This window comes from Pongo abelii, chromosome 18 (assembly GCF_028885655.2).
Source record: "Pongo abelii isolate AG06213 chromosome 18, NHGRI_mPonAbe1-v2.0_pri, whole genome shotgun sequence".
Classification (NCBI taxonomy): Eukaryota; Metazoa; Chordata; class Mammalia; order Primates; family Hominidae; genus Pongo; species Pongo abelii.
The window spans coordinates 66711835-66730167 of NC_072003.2; the positions used below are offsets into that span (position 1 = coordinate 66711835).

General features: G+C 56.8%; 1 protein-coding gene across 2 annotated transcripts; it reads right to left on the bottom strand.

The window, feature by feature from the left end:
- Window positions 1-30: 30 nt before the first annotated feature.
- Window positions 31-18288, bottom strand: FHOD1 (formin homology 2 domain containing 1). 2 transcript variants are annotated; one of them, XM_002826533.5, is made up of 22 exons: window positions 17946-18288; window positions 10057-10163; window positions 9611-9675; window positions 9106-9173; window positions 8928-9033; window positions 8760-8854; window positions 8394-8505; window positions 8213-8307; window positions 7977-8120; window positions 7707-7852; window positions 7199-7375; window positions 4987-5102; window positions 4287-4897; window positions 2680-2835; window positions 2274-2456; window positions 2067-2186; window positions 1825-1986; window positions 1237-1427; window positions 950-1142; window positions 702-864; window positions 429-626; window positions 31-354 (listed from the first exon to the last, which is right to left on the bottom strand). In XM_002826533.5, exons 1-22 carry the CDS (start codon window positions 18144-18146, stop codon window positions 272-274), a joined length of 3492 nt encoding a protein of 1163 aa, XP_002826579.2. In that variant the 5' UTR covers window positions 18147-18288; the 3' UTR covers window positions 31-271. The 2 variants fall into 2 exon arrangements, with proteins under 2 accessions (XP_002826579.2, XP_063573732.1); XM_063717662.1 differs by lacking the exon at window positions 1825-1986 and having other exon boundaries at window positions 17946-18254.
- Between the last annotated feature and the right edge of the window lie 45 nt (window positions 18289-18333).

The window sequence follows — 18333 nt, forward strand, 5'->3', positions numbered from 1 at the left end:
TGGTGGGGACCCTGAAAGAAGAGAAACCTGTTGGATTAGCTAAGAAAATTTTATTTTGCTCCGTGAGTTCAAGGAGCTCACACACATGCACATGCATATGCACGCACACACACATACACACTCACATGCACACACACACAGCTAATACTGCTCAAGGCATGGCTCCTGGGCACAGAGTTCTGGGGCCAGAATTCTGCTCTGGGCCCTCCTCACTCTGTCATCTCCTGCACTGCAGTCCAGGGTCCAGATAGATTTCCGGGATACAGCACCTTCACACCTCCAGGCCAGGACCCTTGCTCAGTCCCAGTGCCTGCACCAGGTCATCTCCGAGCCCACTCTTCAACGTCCTTCTCACTGCAGGGACAGAGCAGGGTTGGAGGGGGTTGATGGGGTTCAGGTGGGCAGTGGGATTGTGGGGCGTTACTTACAAGACTTGCGGTTGCCACGGGAACGCTTGCGTTCCCTAGTAGCTAAGGCACGAGGACTGCTCTTGGTCACTGACTGCACCAGAAGGTCCATGATCTCATCTGATGTATCACTGGGTAAACTGGAGCCTGGGGGTTCTTCTGGGGATGCAGTGGAGGGCCCCACTGTGGGCATGATTGGGGAGCTGCTCTGGACCATGCCTGAGGAAGGCCAGATAGGAAAGTTAGGCCAAGGTGGCCCTGGAGCCCATTCCCCACAGCAGCTATGGGCCTCACCTCTGCTGCGGCGATTGTGTGTGCTGTCCTCAGGCCTGCTGGTCAGCAGACTCTTCATACTAGCATGACTGTCAGCATCTCCCCGGCCTGGCCCGCTGCTCACTGCTACTGGGACAGAGGGGTTGCTGGGGGCTTCCCCAGCCACACCTGAGAACTTCTCTGTCTGGAGAAAGAAGAAGGGTGAGCTGGGAGGAGCAAAGGAAACCAAGGAGGTGGCAGTCAGGACTAAGACCTGGACGGGCACCCACCTCGGTGATCATGCGTCCCCGGGTCTTGTTGCGCTCACGGTATGTGGCCCGCTTCTGCTGCTGCTGTAGCACTCGTTCCCGGCAAGTCCGATACTCAAGCGCAAATTCCCGCAGCGTGTGGCAGAACTGCGTGATGCGCACTTCACGGGCCGCCTGCGGGGTGTAGCCCAGGTAGAGCAGGAAGGCATGGAACCTAGGCAGGTCAGAGTAGGGAGGGACAGTGAGTCCTGCTTATTGTCTGAGGGAGGGTGGTGGCTGTCCTGCCTCTCTTGGGTCCATGCCCCTACCTATTGCAGACACGGCGGTGCACTATCCTCAGCATGGCAACACGGCGGGCACACTGGGCCAGGAAGTGGGTGAGGCGGGCACGCAGGGCTGGGGCCAGCTCATGCTTGGCCAAGCTCCGCAGGCTCTCCTCGGCTACCCGGCTCCGGCGCTCCAGCTGCCCCAGGTTCTCAGTCAGTTGTTCAAAGTCTACCTGAGAAAGCAAGGGGGTGCACATACTATCCCCCCACACCCTGCAGACAAGACACGACCCGAGGCTGCATCTGGGCCAGACTGGCCAGCTTGGGCCCTAAGGACACAGACATCCAAAAGCTCATAGACTAGTGCAAGGGACACAAGTCCATTTGATGTGAATGGGGAACAGAAGGTTTATTGGGGGCAGTGGCAGTTAAACAGACCCAAAGGCTGAGTAGTTGTGGCCAGGCCAATAGAGGAAAGAGCATTTCTGGCAGAGGGCATAGCTCACACCCAGGTGGCTGGAGCAAGCCCTGGCACAGCAGCCCAAATGGGGAGAAGGGGGAGGAGCCAGGCCCAGGAAGCAGCACTCCTCATGCCTCGTCCAGCCTTGGTTGATTCTGGCAGGTGCTAACCTTGGCACAGCGGGTCAGGGCAGGGATTTCTGAATAGAGGTCGGAGGACTCAGGCCGGGTCTGGAGCACTAGGGAGCAGAGATGGTGTAGCAGTGACTGTCGACGCACTGTGTCCTTCACCTCTGACACCTTCTCCAGGTAGCTCAGCTCAAAGCCGCTGCTCTGAAAGGACCCTTTCTGAGCCTGGGCCTCGTTGGCTCCAGAACCCTGACTCCCCCTAGTCCCCATGTACTCTCACTCACCTGGGAGCTATTGAGGAAGTTGCCCACAGCTAGGAGGGTAGCCAGGATGCAGCGGAAGGTGGCATTCTGTACCAGCTGTTCCATACCCACTTTCAGGTCAAACAGTGGCTCAGCAATTTCCTGGTATGGGAGACCAGGGACTCTCAGACTACATGGTCATGATGCTTACCTGTCCCTACTGTCTGTCCCACTCCAAGACCCAGGTACCCGTTCCATGCTGTCATAGTCCAGCTTGAAGGCCCAGAGTTGTAGACGAGCAGCGAGGCCGCCAATGGAGGCAAGAATCATCAGGAAGTTCTCGGCTGGGCCCAAGGGTATGTCAGGGTTGGCCAGCTGGGCTTCCTCAATCTTCTGCTGCTCTTCCTCCGTGGGCATCATGGTCAGTAGCTTCTGAGGATGTAGCCAGAGCCTGACATGGCCCCCTCAATGCAGGCCTGAGGCCTGAGGCATTGGTCTTGACCCCTCCCTCAGTCATCTAGGGGAGGCCCCAGAGTCTGGGGACTGCCCTGCAGAAATGCCAAGCCCATGCCCACCACTGGAGGGACAGGAAATGCCCACCTACCAAAGGAGAAGGCCAGACCTCCCCCCAATACCCATAGCTGGGTGACCCCACCTCAATGCCATCCTTGCTGACAGCAAACTCATCAAAGTTGAGCAGGGCAGCCTTAATGACATGCACAGGTGGCAGTGTGGTTAGGCCGATGTTGATGGCGTTGCTGCGCTTGGGGTCCAGCACTGTGGTCATTGTCCGGCGGCCCTCTCCAGCTTTCTGCATGGTTGGGGGAAGGGCAGTGTAAGACTGAGGAAGGGGGTCTGACGCGGTGGCTCATGCCTGTAATCCCAGCACTTTGGGAGGCCAAGGCGGGTGGATCATGAGGTCAGGAGATTGAGACTATCCTGGCTAACATGGTGAAATCCCGTCTCTACTAAAAATACAAAAAAAATTAGCCGGGCGTGGTGGCGGGCACCTGTAGTCCCAGCTACTCGGGAGGCTGAGGCAGGAGAATGGTGTGAACCCGGGAGGCGGAGCTTGCAGTGAGCTGAGATCACGCCACTGCACTCCAGCCTGGGTGACTGAGCAAGACTCCGTCTCAAAAAAAAAAAAGACTGAGGAAGGGACTATCTGGGACAGCAACCTCAGAGGGCACTCCAAGGCCCTCCTCTAGATTGCCAAATGATCCCACAACTGACAAACTGGCAACCTGGGATGTGTAAGGCATGGGGATGAGCTTAGATTCTTTTGAGACAGGGCCTGGCTCTATCACCTAGGCTGGAGTGCAGTGGTGCCATCATCGCCCACTGCAGCTTATCTTCTGGGATTTTCTTGCCTCAGCCTCCCAAGTAGCTGGGATTACAGGCGTGTACCACCATACCCAACTATTTTTTTTAACATTTTTTTCCGCCTCCCAGGTTCAAGCAATTCTCTTGCCTCAGCCTCCCAAGTAGCTGGGATTGCAGGCATGAGCCACCACGCCCAGCTAATTTTCATATTTTTAGTAGAGACGGGGTTTCACTGTGTTAGCCAGGCTGGTCTCAAACTCCTGGCCTCAAGTGATCTGCCTGCCTTGGCCTCCAAAAGTGCTGGGATTACAGAGGTGAGCCACCATGCCCGGCCAATTTTTTTTTTAACATTTATTTATTTTTGTTTTATTTATTTAGTTATTTTTGAGACGAAGTCTTGCTCTTGTCCCCCAGGCTGGAGTGCAATGGCGCGATCTCGACTCACTACAACCTCTACCTCCCGGGTTCAAGTGATTCTCCTGCCTCAGCCTCCCGAGTAGCTGGGATTACAGGTGCCCGCCACCACGCTTGGCTAATTTTGTGTTTTTAGTAGAGACGGGGTTTCGCTATAATTTGACCAGGCTGGTCTCGAACTTTTGACCTCAAATTATCCACCTGCCTCAGCCTCCCAAAGTCCTGGGATTACAGGCATGAGCCACTGCACCCGGACCAACTTTTGGTAGAGATAAGGTCTCACTATGTTGCACAGGCTGGTCTCAAACTCTTGGATTACAGGCGTGAGCCATCATGCCCGGCCACATTTAGATTCTAGTTGGGGCACTGCTGATCCCTTGTTAGGAGACCTTGAACAATTTCCTACTCCTTTCTTCACCTTGGTTTCCCCATGTGGGAAGTGAGTGACTAGCTCCAACAGGTCAGATCCTTAAGCTGATTCCCTCCCGCCTCCCTTGGGGCTACCTTGCAGATGAGTGGATTTACCTTGGAGGGCAGCACCTCTTTGGCACGAGACTCAAAGAGGTGTTCCAGCCGGGCCGTGTCCACTGAGACAGGCTCCAGTGAAGCCCAGAGGGTGGCGCAGGGCCCAAAGCGGCTTGCAGAGACTCCATGGCCCCCAGCCAGCTTTAGCTCACGCCAGAAAAGTTTTACCGTCTTCCTCTTGGTGGGGAGGGCTAAGCTGTCAGGCACTGAATGGGGAAGAGGGGCAGCCAGAGGTAGAGGTGGAGGTGGTGGGAAGGGGCCTTTGATGGGTGGGGGAGGTGGAAGTGGGGGAGGTGGGGGGACTCCCGAGAGCAGGGGCAGTGGGGGTGAGGGAGCTGGGACCTCTTTCCCAGCCTCCACAGACTCTACATTCAGCATGTCCTGGTCTTCATCCTCCCCTAGATCTGAAAAGTCCAGGTCCCCAATAGAGAGCTTGGGTGCACGGGTAGGGAGCTCCCAGATGGGCTCAGCCTTGGGGCTTGCTGGTATCAGTGGCTCCTTGGGCTCTGGCTCAAGGCTTCGCTGGGCCCGGAGCAGGACACAGGGGGAAGGGCTCTGGGGTGTTCTGGGTGCAGGGGCTGTCTCTGGGGAGTCCCAGAGTTGCCGAGCATCTAAAGAAAGGGAAGGAACTGTCAGTGCCATGCCGCCTGTGGGGCAACAAAGCAACAGGCAGGCTCTGCCTGCTCACCCACCTACTCACCTGGGTGTCCAGCCGCCTCATTGGGCATGGCCCCGGCAAGTGTCTCTGCCCGGCCCTGGGCCAGCGCAACCTGCTTCTCTGTTTCTGCTGCCGCCACATTCTCCAGGAACCGGGCTCTGAGGGAAGGTGCTTGTCACTGACAGCGTCTGACACACCCCAACCCAGGTGCACATGCCTTGCTGAGCCCCTGGACACCACCCCCAATTGCAGGCACACACAGACACACGGGGAACAGTCCATGCACTGAGCAGACCAGAACCACACCCCCCAAGGCCAGCCCCTCTTCAGTCCTCCACATCTGGGGAGGATTACTACCAACCCAGCATTCCCAGGTGAAAATACAGGGAGAAGATCTACTTAACATCTAACTTGCAACCTCGTTCATGTTCACTGTCCTGGTTTTTTTTGGTTGGTTGTTTTTTAGAGACAGGGTCTCACTCTGTCAGTCACCCAGGCTGGAGTACAGTGGTGTGATCATAGCTCACTGCAGCCTCACTCTCCTGGGCCTGACCCTCAGCCTCCCAAGTGGCTGGGACTACAGACATGTGCCACCACGCCCAGCTGATTTTTTAATTTTTTTGAGGAGACAGGGTCTCACTATGTTGTTCAGGCTGGCCTTGAATTCCTGGCCTCAAGCAATCCTCCCACCTCAGCCTCCTGAAGTGCTGGGATTACAGGTGTGAATGATGCACCCAGCCAAATTTTAAAAAATTTCTTTGTAGAGATGAGGTCTTGCTATGTTGCCCAGGCTGGTGTCCTGAGTCTAGACAAGGACTCTTAGAGCAGGGGAAGGGGATAGCTGTCCCAATGGGCATATCAGGCTGTCCCTCTCTTGGCATGTCTGGTAGCTTCTGGGAGCCTATGCCCAGGAAAGGGCCTGGTAAACAGGCCAGGTGCGGTGGCTCACGCTTGTAATCCCAGCACTTTGGGAGGCAGAGGTGGGTGGATTACTTGAAGTCAGGAGTTCGAGACCAGCCTAGCCAACATGGTGAAACCCTGTGTCTACTAAAAATAGAAAAATTACCCAGGTATCGTGGTGCAGGCCTATAATCCCAGCTACTTGGGAGGTTGAGGCAGGAGAATTGCTTGAACCTGGGAGGCAGAGGTTGCAGTGCAGTGGGCTGAGATCGCACCACTGCACTCCAGCCTTGGAGACAGAGCAAGACTCTGTCTCAAAAAAAAAAAAAAAAAAAAAAAAAAGGATGTGGTAAACAGTGGACCCTCAGTTTATGCTGAAATAATGGGTGCAATCCAGTGTTTCTTTTCTGGCCCCTCCAGCCTCTGTCAGCTCTCAGTCCTTGCCTTTCCCTCAGCCTTAGGTTACCCCTCCACCCCCACACCACACACCACACAGCACCCTAGGTCCCCTCCCTGCTCACTTCTGAGCTGAAGACTTGGCAGAATGAGCCCCAGGTTGGGTGTCCACATCCCCATCTCTGGCTGCTAAGGTGTTGCTATTGAAGCACAGGGACCACTGTGACCCCAGTGAATTGGTTCCCAGTGCTTAGCCTTTGGGTTACCGAGGAGGCATGTCTGGGAGAGGATAGGCCTGAGTCCCCCCAGCTTTGGTTGCATCAGGCACGTGGAACCCCTGCTGGGGGAAGCAATGCTGAAGCCCTGAGCACATGGCAGGCCTGGCAGGCCTGGCAGGCCGGCCTCTGTACTTACTCCAGCCTGGCCTGCCCAGGAGGGGACTGGGGGACGGGTGGGCTCTCAGGGGCCCTGAGTAGGGGAGATGAGAGGAAGAGATGGTAACTGTGGTGTCAGCTCCATGGTTGCTCATACCAACACAGAGCTAGGCAGTGATATTGGGGTTCCTTCCCAGCCGCAGTGGGAAGGGGGAGAAGGTATGACACGAGGAAACTGGAAGTGGAGGGGAGAGACTGATGTGGAGCAGGACAGGGTGCAGGAAGAGACAGAGGCAGCAGAACAAGGGAGTGACAGATAGTGGGCGGGAGACATGACAAGAGGCAAAGACAGGCAGAACGTCGGAGGAGACAAAGGAAACCACAGGAGGAGGAGATCCAGTCAGAGCCGAACCCCACCCGCTGGCAGTCACTTACCAAACGGGAGCAGTTTGGTGAAGTCTGGAAAGAGAGAGAGAGAAGAAAGCACGCGTTTGGGCAGAGGAGGCTGAGTGCCCATGGAGGGGCGCAAAGCGGAGGGACAGTGGGAGAGAGGACTCCAGGGTGGCCTCTGTCTCCCTACTTACTTGTAGATGCTCCTCTCGCTGGAGGTGTCAGCTGAGGGTGCCACAGAGATGGTAGGAAAAAGGTTCACTGAAGCTTGGAGACCGAAGGAAGGACCCACAGGGCTGGAGGCGGGGCCTGTCAACAGGGCGGGGCCGGTGGAAGAGGTGGGGCCTACCGGTGAGGCGGGGCCTGTGGGGCTGAAAGCAGGCGCTGTCAGTGGGGCGGGGCCTGAGGAGCTGGAGGCGGGGCCTGTCAGCGGGGTGGGGCCTGTCGGTAGGGCAGGCCCAGTGGAGGAGGTGGGGGCTGTCTGTGGGGCGGGGCCTGAGGAGCTGGAGGCGGGGCCTGTCAGTGGGGTGGGGCCTGCAGGGCTGGAGGTGGGGCCTGTCGGTAGGGCAGGCCCAGTGGAGGAGGTGGGGGCTGTCTGTGGGGCGGGGCCTGAGGGGGTTGGGGTTGGGGTCAGGGCCTGTCAGCTCACTGGGCCATGCCTAGTAGATCCACCCTTCCCCATCTACGGAGGCTCGTACTTACCCAGGTTCCGGGGCACGCGCGGGGCAGCCCCCGCCTTCCAGAGAACGGCGGCTCCTCTTGCCCTCCTCGGAAGGCTTTCGTCGTTCCCGCCGCCCACCAGCTCCTGGGGCTTCTTCGATGTCTCCATCCTCCAATTTCAGGGCATTCTAGCAGAGGCGGACCAGGATGTAAGAAAGTGGTTAACGTGCATGCAGGTGGGGTGGGGCGCTGGGAACTGCGCTTCTCTCTTCCCTCCTTCCAATCCCCCTCAGAGCGTAGGGCCCGGCCCACCTCGTAGAGCACAAGCTGCGTGCGCAGGTCAACGTCAGTGCCCGCAGTGCCCAGGTGGCGCTGGACCAGCGCTTCCATGCCCTGCTGCTCCAGTGCATCCGTCACATCGTAGAAGGAGTCCTGGTCCGGGAGCGCCGCCAGCGTCTAGAGGGCGGGGATAAGAAGGCAAGGCTGAGGTTGGTGGGGAAGTCAGGAGCTTGAGCATCCCAGAGCTGGCACCCAGTCCTTGGCCACACCTTGTTGATGAGGGTGACCGTGTACACCAACAACTCAGGGTCAGCGCCATTCTTCTCCTCCAGGATGGACACCAGATTGGCCCAGGGAAGAGCACCTGCCACAAAGAAAGTGGAGCAGTCACGGGGGAATAGGTAGGAGAGAAGGCTCTGAGCGGTGGGGGAGAAAGGGACAGTCTCTGACCGGTGGTGCTGGCCACAGAGTTCACTGCACGGATGAACAGCGGTGCGTTGTTTTCAGAGTATTCTACAAACACCAACAGCAGCTTCAGGGCTGTCTTCACCACCAAGCGGGACTGAGGAAAGAGGTCAGCACATATGAGTGGGGCTTAGGCCAGACCTGTGCCAGCTGTTGCTGGGGAAGGGGAAGGGCTGCTTGGGCTGGACCCAGAGAGAATCTAGGCAGAATGACCCTGGCCCCAGGCCGAGGCACTGAAGTGCCTTATAGGCTTAGAGAGGCCTCAGACTCACTCCCTTCCAGCCCACTTTGCAGAACAGGAAACTGAGGCCCAGAGAGAAGCAACAGGCAAAGGGTATAAGAGCCACTTACCAGGCTGGCACACAATGTGTACAGCCACTGAATAGTCTCACTGTGGGCCACCACCCCCAGCATTCCATCCACAAAGAGCATCAGCTGGCCGAGCGCTGGGGAAACAGGGACGGGCAGAGTCAGCAAGGGTCGCTGGAGCAGAGGTCATGGGAGAGGGGCGGGGCTGACCTCTAAGGATGTAACTCTGGTAGTTGTGGTCGGCAGCAGCACCCACACGGATCAGGCAGCTCAGCCCCTCTGAATGCACGAATTCAGGCACCAGGTCTTTGTCCTCCTGGAGGCACCATGGGGGAGTTTAGGGAAGCTTGGGCTACACACTTACCCCCAGCCCACTGCGGGGCCTCACCTGGAAGATCTGCTTCAGTGAGAAGAGGGAGCGGCGGAGCTCAGGACCACTGGAGCTATACAGCTTTTCTGCAAAAGGTAGGGTATAAAACCCTCAATGGGACACAGACTCACTGTCTTTCTCTGCTTGGATACAACCACAACTCTCCACCAAAGAACAGTCTAAGAGACAGGGTCTCACTCTGTCACTCAGGCTGGAGTGTGGAGTGCAGTGGCACAGTCATAGCTCACTGCAGCCTCAAACTCCTAGCCTCAAGCAAGTCTCCCACCTTGGCCTCTCAAAGCACTGGCATTGCAGGCATGAGCTACCACGCCTGGTCTGTTCTAACATTCTTGACTCCCCCTCCACTCCCACCGTGGCCCTGGAAGAAGAGGTCAGGATAGGGAGAGGAAGGAGCACATCCAGCTAAACCTACTTTGCTCACTGTTCAGCACAGGCCTGAAGGTGAGCCAACTGGGCTATAGGGAGGAGGTGCTGCTGGACATGGATGCTCTCACACACTCACCCAAGATAGCGTTGACCCTCACAGAGAGCTGGGTCCGAAGGATCAGCGTGGGCTTCCGCCCTTTGCTGGAATCAAGGATTTCTGTCAGCAGCTCCCAGCCCATCCCTCAGCATTCCTCCCCACAAGCCAAGGGAGCCAAAGACCTCCCCATGCCAGCCCCAGCCCAGCTTGTTCCTCCCAGCTGCTCCTCCAAGGACCCAAGGGTTGGTTGGACAAGAGGGTTGGTGCAAACACATGTATCTCACGTATGTGGGAGAGCCCCTGACTCCCCACCTTGGGCAGCAGGTAACACTGGCCAGGTTTTAGAATTCCCCTGGCACACTTCCCTGGGGCAGGAGGTGACCCATGGCCCAGACTAGTGATCGAGTGTCTCAGCTGCTGACATTTGAGCCAGCCCCTGGCAAGGGTGGGGGTAACCTTGCCTCCCTGGCCCCATCAGTTCTGACCTGATCTCTTCATAGAAGCCCTCCAGCATCTCCCGCTGCTCTTCCAGGGACAGTTCGGGGTCCAGGTAGTATCCAGAGGGAGACACTTGCAGAGCACAATCCTCCAACTGGGGGCAAAGGGAACAGCTGTGAGACTGAGGAAGAGGTGGCAGGGGAATGTGTGAAGACCCCTGACCTCTTACCTACCACTTGAGGGGTGGCAGAGAGAGACAGGGTCTGCACTACAGCTGTGCATTCCTTCAGCAGTTGCTTCTCAAGCGCCTACTATGTGCAAAGCCCATCTGTGTCAGGCACCAGGCTTTCTTGGCCTTTGTTTGTACCATGTCCTTTCCTGGCTGATACCTACCTATTCTTTAGGTTGCTATGCAACCCACTCCACCCTGTGTGTATGCTCCCCTCTGAGACCTTCCACACAGCATTCTAATATCCAAGCCACTGGTCTCCTCCTCTAGCTGCGTTCTCTGCGTTCAGGCACTCCGTCTGTCTTGCTCCCTGCTGTATCTATAGAGCCTGGCATAGCACCCGACACACAGTAAGCACTCACTAGGACTTGCTGAGCTAATAAACACAGATGAGGAAGGGGAATGGAGAGAAGATGGGAGGAAGTTCCTGCCTTCGAGGAAGCCCAGCCCTGTGGGGTGATAAGCTGTAGTCACAAAGCATTAAGCCCCAGAGAGAAAGTGTTAAGATGGCTGGGAGGTGCAAACCCACCTGGGAGAGTGTGTCTGTGTGTGTGTGTGTCTCAGTGAGTAAGAGGGTGAAGACAGGGTCTGATCCATAGACTTCCCAGTCCCACCAGATTTCAGGGTCTTTGCCCTCCCCTAAAGTGGGCTACAGTTACAATGGTCCTAGCTGGACCTCAGAGACACCCAAGGGGCCTATTAAAAAACAAACTTTAGGCCAGGCGTGGTGGCTCATGCCTGTAATCTCAGCACTTTGGGAGGCTGAGGAGGGTGGATCACCTAAGGTCAGGAGTTCTAGACCAGCCTGGCCAACATGGTGAAACCCTGTCTCTACAAAAATGCAAAAATTAGCCAGGCATGATGGCGGGTGCCTGTAATTCCAGCTACTGCTGGGGAGGCTGAGGCAGGAGAATTGCTTGAATCCAGGAGGCAGACGTTGCAGTGAGCCGAGATCATGTCATTGCACTCTAGCCTGGGAGACAGAGTGAGACTCCGTCTCAAAAAACAAAACAAAACAAAACACTTCAGAGTCTGACTCAGTCTACAGTAAGACCCCAAAGCCTGCCTTTGTAACAAGCAGGCACATGCTCCATCCACGTGTCCATGTTTCCCTCCCCAGGCTCTCCTACCCCGCCACAGGGCATGGCACTTAGCCCCTTGAGAAGTGCCTGTAGAGAAGCCTGAGGGAGGTGACTCCTGTGAATCGGAGGGTGGCACTCTACCTCTCCCAGACACCTCCCCCCATTGCACAGTGCAGGTATGCAGGTTCAGCAAAGCCTCCTTGACTTAAGTGGCTCTGGCCCTTGAGATGCCTTAGCCCAGGGAGAGCCCACCTCTGGAGAGGCAGGAGGTCTTCTGGTCTCCATCTTACTGGGCATGTCAGTTCCAACATTTGTCCTGCTGTTTGGTCAGCCCTGCCCTCTTCTGGACCCCGCCCAAGGGCTTCCAACTGGCCTTGGTCCCCTGGAGAAAAAGGGAGTCCAGCTCCTGCCCCAACCCCCACCTCTGTTTAGCACCCCTTGCTCCTGCCTCATAGCCTGACCTGGCTCCTTCCCCACAGTTTAGCCTGTGGGGCCCTTGGATGACCCCCCCACCCCCCCGCCAGCCTGGGACTTGGGACATAGGACAAACACTCCAGCCTGTTCTCTGTCCCACTTCCTGCCTGGCTGTCTGCCCTCCCCAGGGTGCCTTGGGCGGGCCTGGCCACTTTCCCCTCCCTGGGAGCAGAGTCATCTTCTCCAGGGCCTACTGGGAACAGGCCTGAGAAGGGGCAGCAAGGCCTGAGGGCTGGGGTATCTTGTCCAGGGCCAGCTCAGCTGAGAGCAACCCACATTCCTCCTGATCTCTTCCCACACGGTGACTCAGCAGCCTATCACCCCACCCCCATTCAGGCACAGCCACATCTCCCTCCCTTGGCCTGGAAGATTCTGGGACCCTAGAAGAACACACCCACCCCAGAGCCACCCCCGTCAAGGATCCCCTTGAATCACACACATATAGAACAGCTCATTCTTTGAACATTCATGACCAGGCTGGTTTCAGATGCAGAGGACCTAGGAGGAATCAGACATTGCTTCTGCCTTCCCTTCCTTCCAGCCCAGTGGGGCAGACGGGAAGACAGACAGACAAGTCAGAAAAAGCTCACAAATGAATGTGGAATCACAACTTTCACGGTGCTAAGAAAGGGGAGGGGCAGAGTGCTATAAAGATAAACTGGAAGGGAAAACATGTTACACCTGGTAACTGCTTACACACCCAGGTATAAGGTCAGGTATGCACTGGCCAACACAGGCCGAAGCAGCACAGACCCAGAAAGGTCAGGCCCACCACGCTGTCCTGCCTCCTTGCATGCCGTAATCCCAAGAGAGCAGAGAATGTCCCTCTCCTTCCAGGACACCTGCATCCATTTGGGGAAGGGTCCTGAAGGTTAAATGGTCCACCTTCTTTTTTTTTTTTTTTTTTTTGATATGGAGTCTTGCTCTGTCTCCCAAGTTGGAGTGTAGTGGCGCGGTCTCGGCTCACTGCAACCTCCGCCTCCTGGGTTCAAGCGATTCTCCTACCTCAGCCTCCCGAGTAGCTAGGGTTACAGGCGTGCATCACCATGCATGGCTAATTTTTGTATTTTTAGTAGAGATGGAGTTTCAGCATGTCATCCAGGCTGGTCTTGAACTCCTGACCTCAAGTGATCCGCTTGCCTCTGCCTCTCAAAGTGCTGGGATTATAGGTGTGAGCCACTGTGCCCGGCCAATGGTCCACATTCTCTAGCCTCCTCAGCCACTTCACCTGTCCAGTCCTGCCAGGGCCCCATTTCTGGGGAGGAGGTCCAGGGAAACAGGCAGTCCAGTGCCTTCCAGGACAGTGTCTCCCCATCCCCAGCTGTCTGTCCTGGGTGGAAGTGTGGGGTGGTAGGCTAGAGTCAGGCAAGCAGCAAAGAGCAGGAGACTTCCTGCCAGCAGGATGGCACTTGTCCCTCACACCCCGGCCTCTTCCTGGGGTCACCCTTCTGAGAGAGCCAAACCTCTGGGCCTTGTTTCTCACACCCTGGGGCTCGGCCAGGCCTGAATAAGCCCAAACCCTGGTCCTTGCTGACGGGGCTTAAGGTCAGCACGTAGTATGGGCCCACATCCCTGACACCTTCCTGCCTCTTGTCTTCCTTGCTTCTCTAGTCTCTGTCTTGGGGTGGAGTCTTTCCCCCATTCTTCCCAGGCTCAGCTTCTCACATTGGCCTCCAGCCCACTATTCTCTTGACTCTCCAGGCTCAGGCTTTTCTGGCAGCCCAAAACCAACTGGTTATGTATGGTTTTATATGCAGGGTCAAGCCCAGGGGACCATGGCGTCTACTTCTCTCTCTCTTTCTAGACATCTATCTACCTATGTATAATATATAGATATAGATCTATAATATATAGATGTCTATAGATATTGATAATTTATATATATAGCTATATATCTTTTATATATATCTAGACATCTATTACATATATCTATTATATATTTTATATATATACATTTGTCCCGCTTGTTTCTTTAGATTGTCTTACCCAATATTTTTAATAACAGTTACTGTAATCAGGTAAGACTGAACATACCAGAGCAGGGTACAGGGAAGATGGAAAAAAGAGGCAGGATTATAGGCTGAAGGGCTTTCATTTTAGAAAATAATTGGTTAACTGCCTCTTTTGTCTCCTTTCCTATAAACACAGGACCCTGTGTTCTGAAGACCCTCCTTTCCTGTTATCGCAGGTCTCCAACTAGAGTGTGACTTCCTGAATGAGATGACAAGGATGGGCCGTGGGGAGGGAAATCCACTTTTGTTATCTTTTCTTATGCTTCCTGTGTGCCAGGCGCTGGACTGCCTCTTTCTTTTCTTTTCTTTTTTTTAATAGAAATAGGGTCTCGCTATATCACCCACACTGTTCTTGAACTCCTGGCCTCAAGCAATCCTCTGGCCTTGGCTTCCCAAAGTGCTGAGATTACAGGCATGAGCCACCATGCCCAGCCTGAGCCGCCTATTTAATTTGATTCTACCAATAATCCTTTTACAGATAGGGAAACCAAGAATCAGAAAATCAGCACATTGCCCCAGGGTGCACAGCCAGGAGCCAGGGCTAACTGACCAAATCTTGGGCGGATGGGCCCTGGAAATGCTCCAAGGAACCCTAGAGGGGAGGTGGAGTGAGGGCTGGGGCCAGGAGGATTGCCAAGAGCTGAAGACATCCTCTTAGTTTTCTGGACTCTGCAAATACCCCAAACTGGTCCTCCCAGTTCCAGTAAGGGAACACCAATAGACACATGCACCCCATGCAAGTTAGGATAATAGTATCTACCTCTGCCAGGACCTAGGTGTGAGGGTCCCTCACCAGTCTGCAGCCCAGCCACTCTGTTCCAGAATGACCAGCAGATTGGATAGACCAGCCCCAGGGGAGGCTAGGAGGAGACCAGGACTCATGCCCACACCTCAATTTTCTACAGTCTCCAAAAGGCTCCTGAGATGTAAAAAGGCTAGAGTGGGTTGGGGTAGGGTCAGGAAACATTCCAGGACAGTGCCACCCCTGTCCTACTCTGATTTTTAGCCACAGCTAGGGAAACAAAGTTGCTAGTAATGACCAGATTTCTAGGGCCATCCCCACTGTCAGGAGGAGAGGGCTTTCCTGGCCTTTGCAGCAGGGTCAGAGAAGCACCCCAGGTCCCCCTACCCAGAGCTCAGGGAGAAGTCAGTGCTATACCAGGTGTGGTAGGGCCTTGGGTTATCGGAGAGGCTCCTGAGACACTTCCCAGAAGGGAGGATAGAACTGGGAGGCTCTAGATTAGGAGATGAGATGCAAGGCCAGAGGGACACATTCTCCCCTGGGGCAAAGGCAGGTCCCTGGGTTGGGGAAATATTTTGGAGGGGAGGAAGGCACTCCTGAGTTCCCCCGGGGACACAAGGCCCGGCCCAAGGCACTGTCAAGCTCCCTTCCACCAACCAGGGCCAGGAGATGAGTCAGAGGCTGTGGCCAGGAGCTTCCTCCTAGTCTAGGAGGAAATGAGCAAGGCTTTCTGAGATCTGAAAGCTCTTTAAAAAGGAAGCCCCCAGGGGAACTCTAGGGGCTAGGCTCGGCCCAATGGGGTGTGTGGGTGGAGCCCCAGGGGAAAGCAGGTTGGCCTCTGTACATCCCCAGGGAGGGGGGTCATCTGCTAGGATGATCAGGGCCAGTGCCCGGGGCCAGTACCCAGAGGAGGACAGAGGCCACTTGGCTGTGTCCTGTCCTCTGCTGGACAACTGTAGGACAAAGCAATGAGTAGAGAACCCCTTCCTATTATTTCTGCCCTACAGCTTGGGACAGGGATGCCCCCGTTTCTTGGCCACCTCTTCCCTCTAGAGGGCCAGCAAGACAGGCCTGAGTCGTGTCTGTGACTCTGGGGCACTCACTTATAGGACTACGGGAGGAACCAGCTGTTGACATTTCCTGCAAGGAGGGGCCCTGCTCGCCCTCGCTCAGCTCTCTGATGTCCCTGTCCCTGCCCTATTCTCAGCCCCTCTTCCTCCAGCCTTCTATTCTGGGGCTGTGGTCATAGTTTATATTTGGGTTGAGCACATCACAGTGCATCTGACCATTCCTGGCAGAGTTGCTAGCCCCAGGGAGTCCTGGCTTCTGGCATTGTGGTAACCTAGTGTGCCACCTCCATATCCCTGTGGGGGAGGGGAGGCAGTCTTCAGGTACTCCAGGTGGGAGAACATGAAATCGGGGAGACCAGGAAGGACTGCATTGGGGATGAGGAACTTATATTCTCCACCAGAGCTCAGTAGTGTCCTCAGCTAAGGAGCAGGGAACACAGGGCAGAGCACCTGGTGGGGTTGGGTGGGGTTGGGTGGGGACACGGGTCCTGTGAGAGGGAGATAGAAGGAGTGGTTCTGAGCCTCTTTCTTGCAGCTGACTTCCCAGGCTTGTCCCCAGTTGGGAAGAGGTGTGTCAAGGGGCTGGGCACGGTGGCTCAAGCCTGTAATCCCAGCACTTTGGGAGGCTTAGGCAGGCAGATCACCTGAGGTCAGGAGTTTGAGACCAGGCTGGCCAACACGGAGAAACCCTGTCTCTACTAAAAATACAAAAATTAGCTGGGTGTGGTGGCGCACACCTGTAATCCCAGCTATTTGGAAGGCTGAGGCACGAGAATTGCTAGAACCTGGGAGATGGAGGTTACAGTGAGCCAAGATAGCCCCACTGTACTCCAGCCTGGGAGACAGAGCCAGAATCCGTCTTAAAAAAAAAAAAAAGTCGAGGGGGTGCTGTCAGGGGTAGGTCCAATCCTTGAGTTGCAGGATGAGAGGAATACAATATTTTCTCTAGTGCCCCACCCTTATTTCAGGACCCGGACTTTAGGAGCCTGGAAGCGGGAACCAGTGTTAGTTCAGCACTCCTGTTTTCCCAGCCCCCATCCTGAATGGGAGGTGGCCTCCAGCTGCACACGCTTCTTCCAGGCACACCTCAATTTGCCCCTCTGAATAGGGCAAGACAAGCGGGGGCTGCGTCAAAACTCTGGCGGTGAGCAGTGTGCTGCATCCTTCCAGCCATGGCCTTGAAGCCGGGGTTCTGGCCTGGACACGTGCCACTCCCCAGGCCAATAGTCTCACCACCCCTCCCGCCAGCGCTGAGGCGGGGCTGGCCGCAGCGCGAGGAATGCGGGCTGGGGGCCCGGGGCACATTCCAGGGGAGACCCCAGGCCCAAGGGGCAAGTTTACGCAACTCGGCGCCCAGCTGAGGCTGGGAGCAGGGGAGTGCACCCACCCCGACTCTCTCCTCTTCCCCAACACTGGAGGCGGCCGGGCTGGTGGGGAGCCTGTGGGGGTGGTAGTGCGCCTCCCAGAGTCCTGGCCCGGAAACAGCGCGCCGGAAAGGGCTGCTTGCGGGGGGCTGACGGCGGCGAGAGGGAGGGGAGAGGAGGTAGGCTGGCCATCTGGAAAAGGGCCTCTTTCCGCACTGTGCGCAAGTCGGCTTCGGGGCGGCAGCAAAGTAGGGCAGGCCGGCGGTTTAAAATTAGCCCGGCCCTCCCTCTCACTTCCAGGCGCGGGCCGATGGACGGCGAGTGTCCGGGGGTGGGGGCGGGAGCGGTGACTCAAAGGGCTTTTCCACCCGTGCAGCCTCCTGCGCTCTGCGGATCCCGGGCCAGACCGCTTCGCGGGGACTCCCCTCACCCCGTGAAGTCTCTCCTCGGCCGGCACTCCCATGCTCCCATTGACCTACAGGGTCAAGCCCCAATCAAGCTTCCTGACACCGCAGGAAACCTCTGCCACCTCTAGTAGCCCGCCTCGGGCCCGCCCCTCCTCGTGGTCCCGCCCCCACCTCACCTGAAGCAGGTGGAAGCTGGTCCCTCCCCAGCTCCGCCTCCAGGGTCCGCTACAGCCCAAGCAGCTACCGTCACCCTGACCAGGGAAGCCACCCTGGCAGACGGACGGCGAGTGGAACTCGAGCACCTCCCCAGGTGCGCCTAATTCGAAGGGCAGTCCGAATGGCGGAGCCAAGTTCCTGGCACCCCTCTTCAGTTTCCCCTCAACTTGAGAGGGGACTCCCCCGCAGGCGGGGCAGAGTGGACCCCGGGACCCCAGCCCAAGACTTTTCCGGAGGAGAACACTCGCTCCAGCCTCTTCCCGCGGGGCACCTCCCACCAGCTTTCATGGCGCCCACCCTGAACCCCCGATCGCCCCAACCTTTCTCCGGCCCCCTTCACCTTGAGCGGCGCTCCCAGCAGGCGGTGCACCGCGGGTATCTGCGCGCCCAAGGGCAGCGCCCCGTCCAGGCTGCAGGTGGGGGCCCGGCGCGGCTCCGGGAAGTTGGCACATGCGAAGGGGTCGGTGTCTTCCAGGTACTGCACCCTCACGGTCACCACTGATACCGGCTCTCCGTCCCCGCGGTCTTCCCCGCCCGCCATGGTTTTGCGGCCGGCTCGCGCAGCGCGCCTCCGAGTCCCGGGCCACAGTGCAGCTTCTACTCAAAGCACACTGTAGCTCTGCTGTTCGGGCCGGGCCGGACCGGACGCGGCTGGAGGGGCGGGGCCAGGCGGAGGCGGGGCCGAGGAAGGGGGTGGAGCCAAGATTAGTCCCCGAGTGCGCGCGAGG

Excerpts from the sequence above, each read along its gene's own strand:
- FHOD1 (XM_002826533.5), bottom strand. The coding sequence starts at position 18,146 with ATGGCGGGCGGGGAAGACCGCGGGGACGGAGAGCCGGTATCAGTGGTG. Across the intron at positions 8,855-8,927 it reads CCAGAGTTACATCCTTAGAG|CGCTCGGCCAGCTGATGCTC; the intron begins GTCAGCCCCGCC and ends CTGTTTCCCCAG. Across the intron at positions 865-949 it reads GGGGACGCATGATCACCGAG|ACAGAGAAGTTCTCAGGTGT; the intron begins GTGGGTGCCCGT and ends TTCTTTCTCCAG.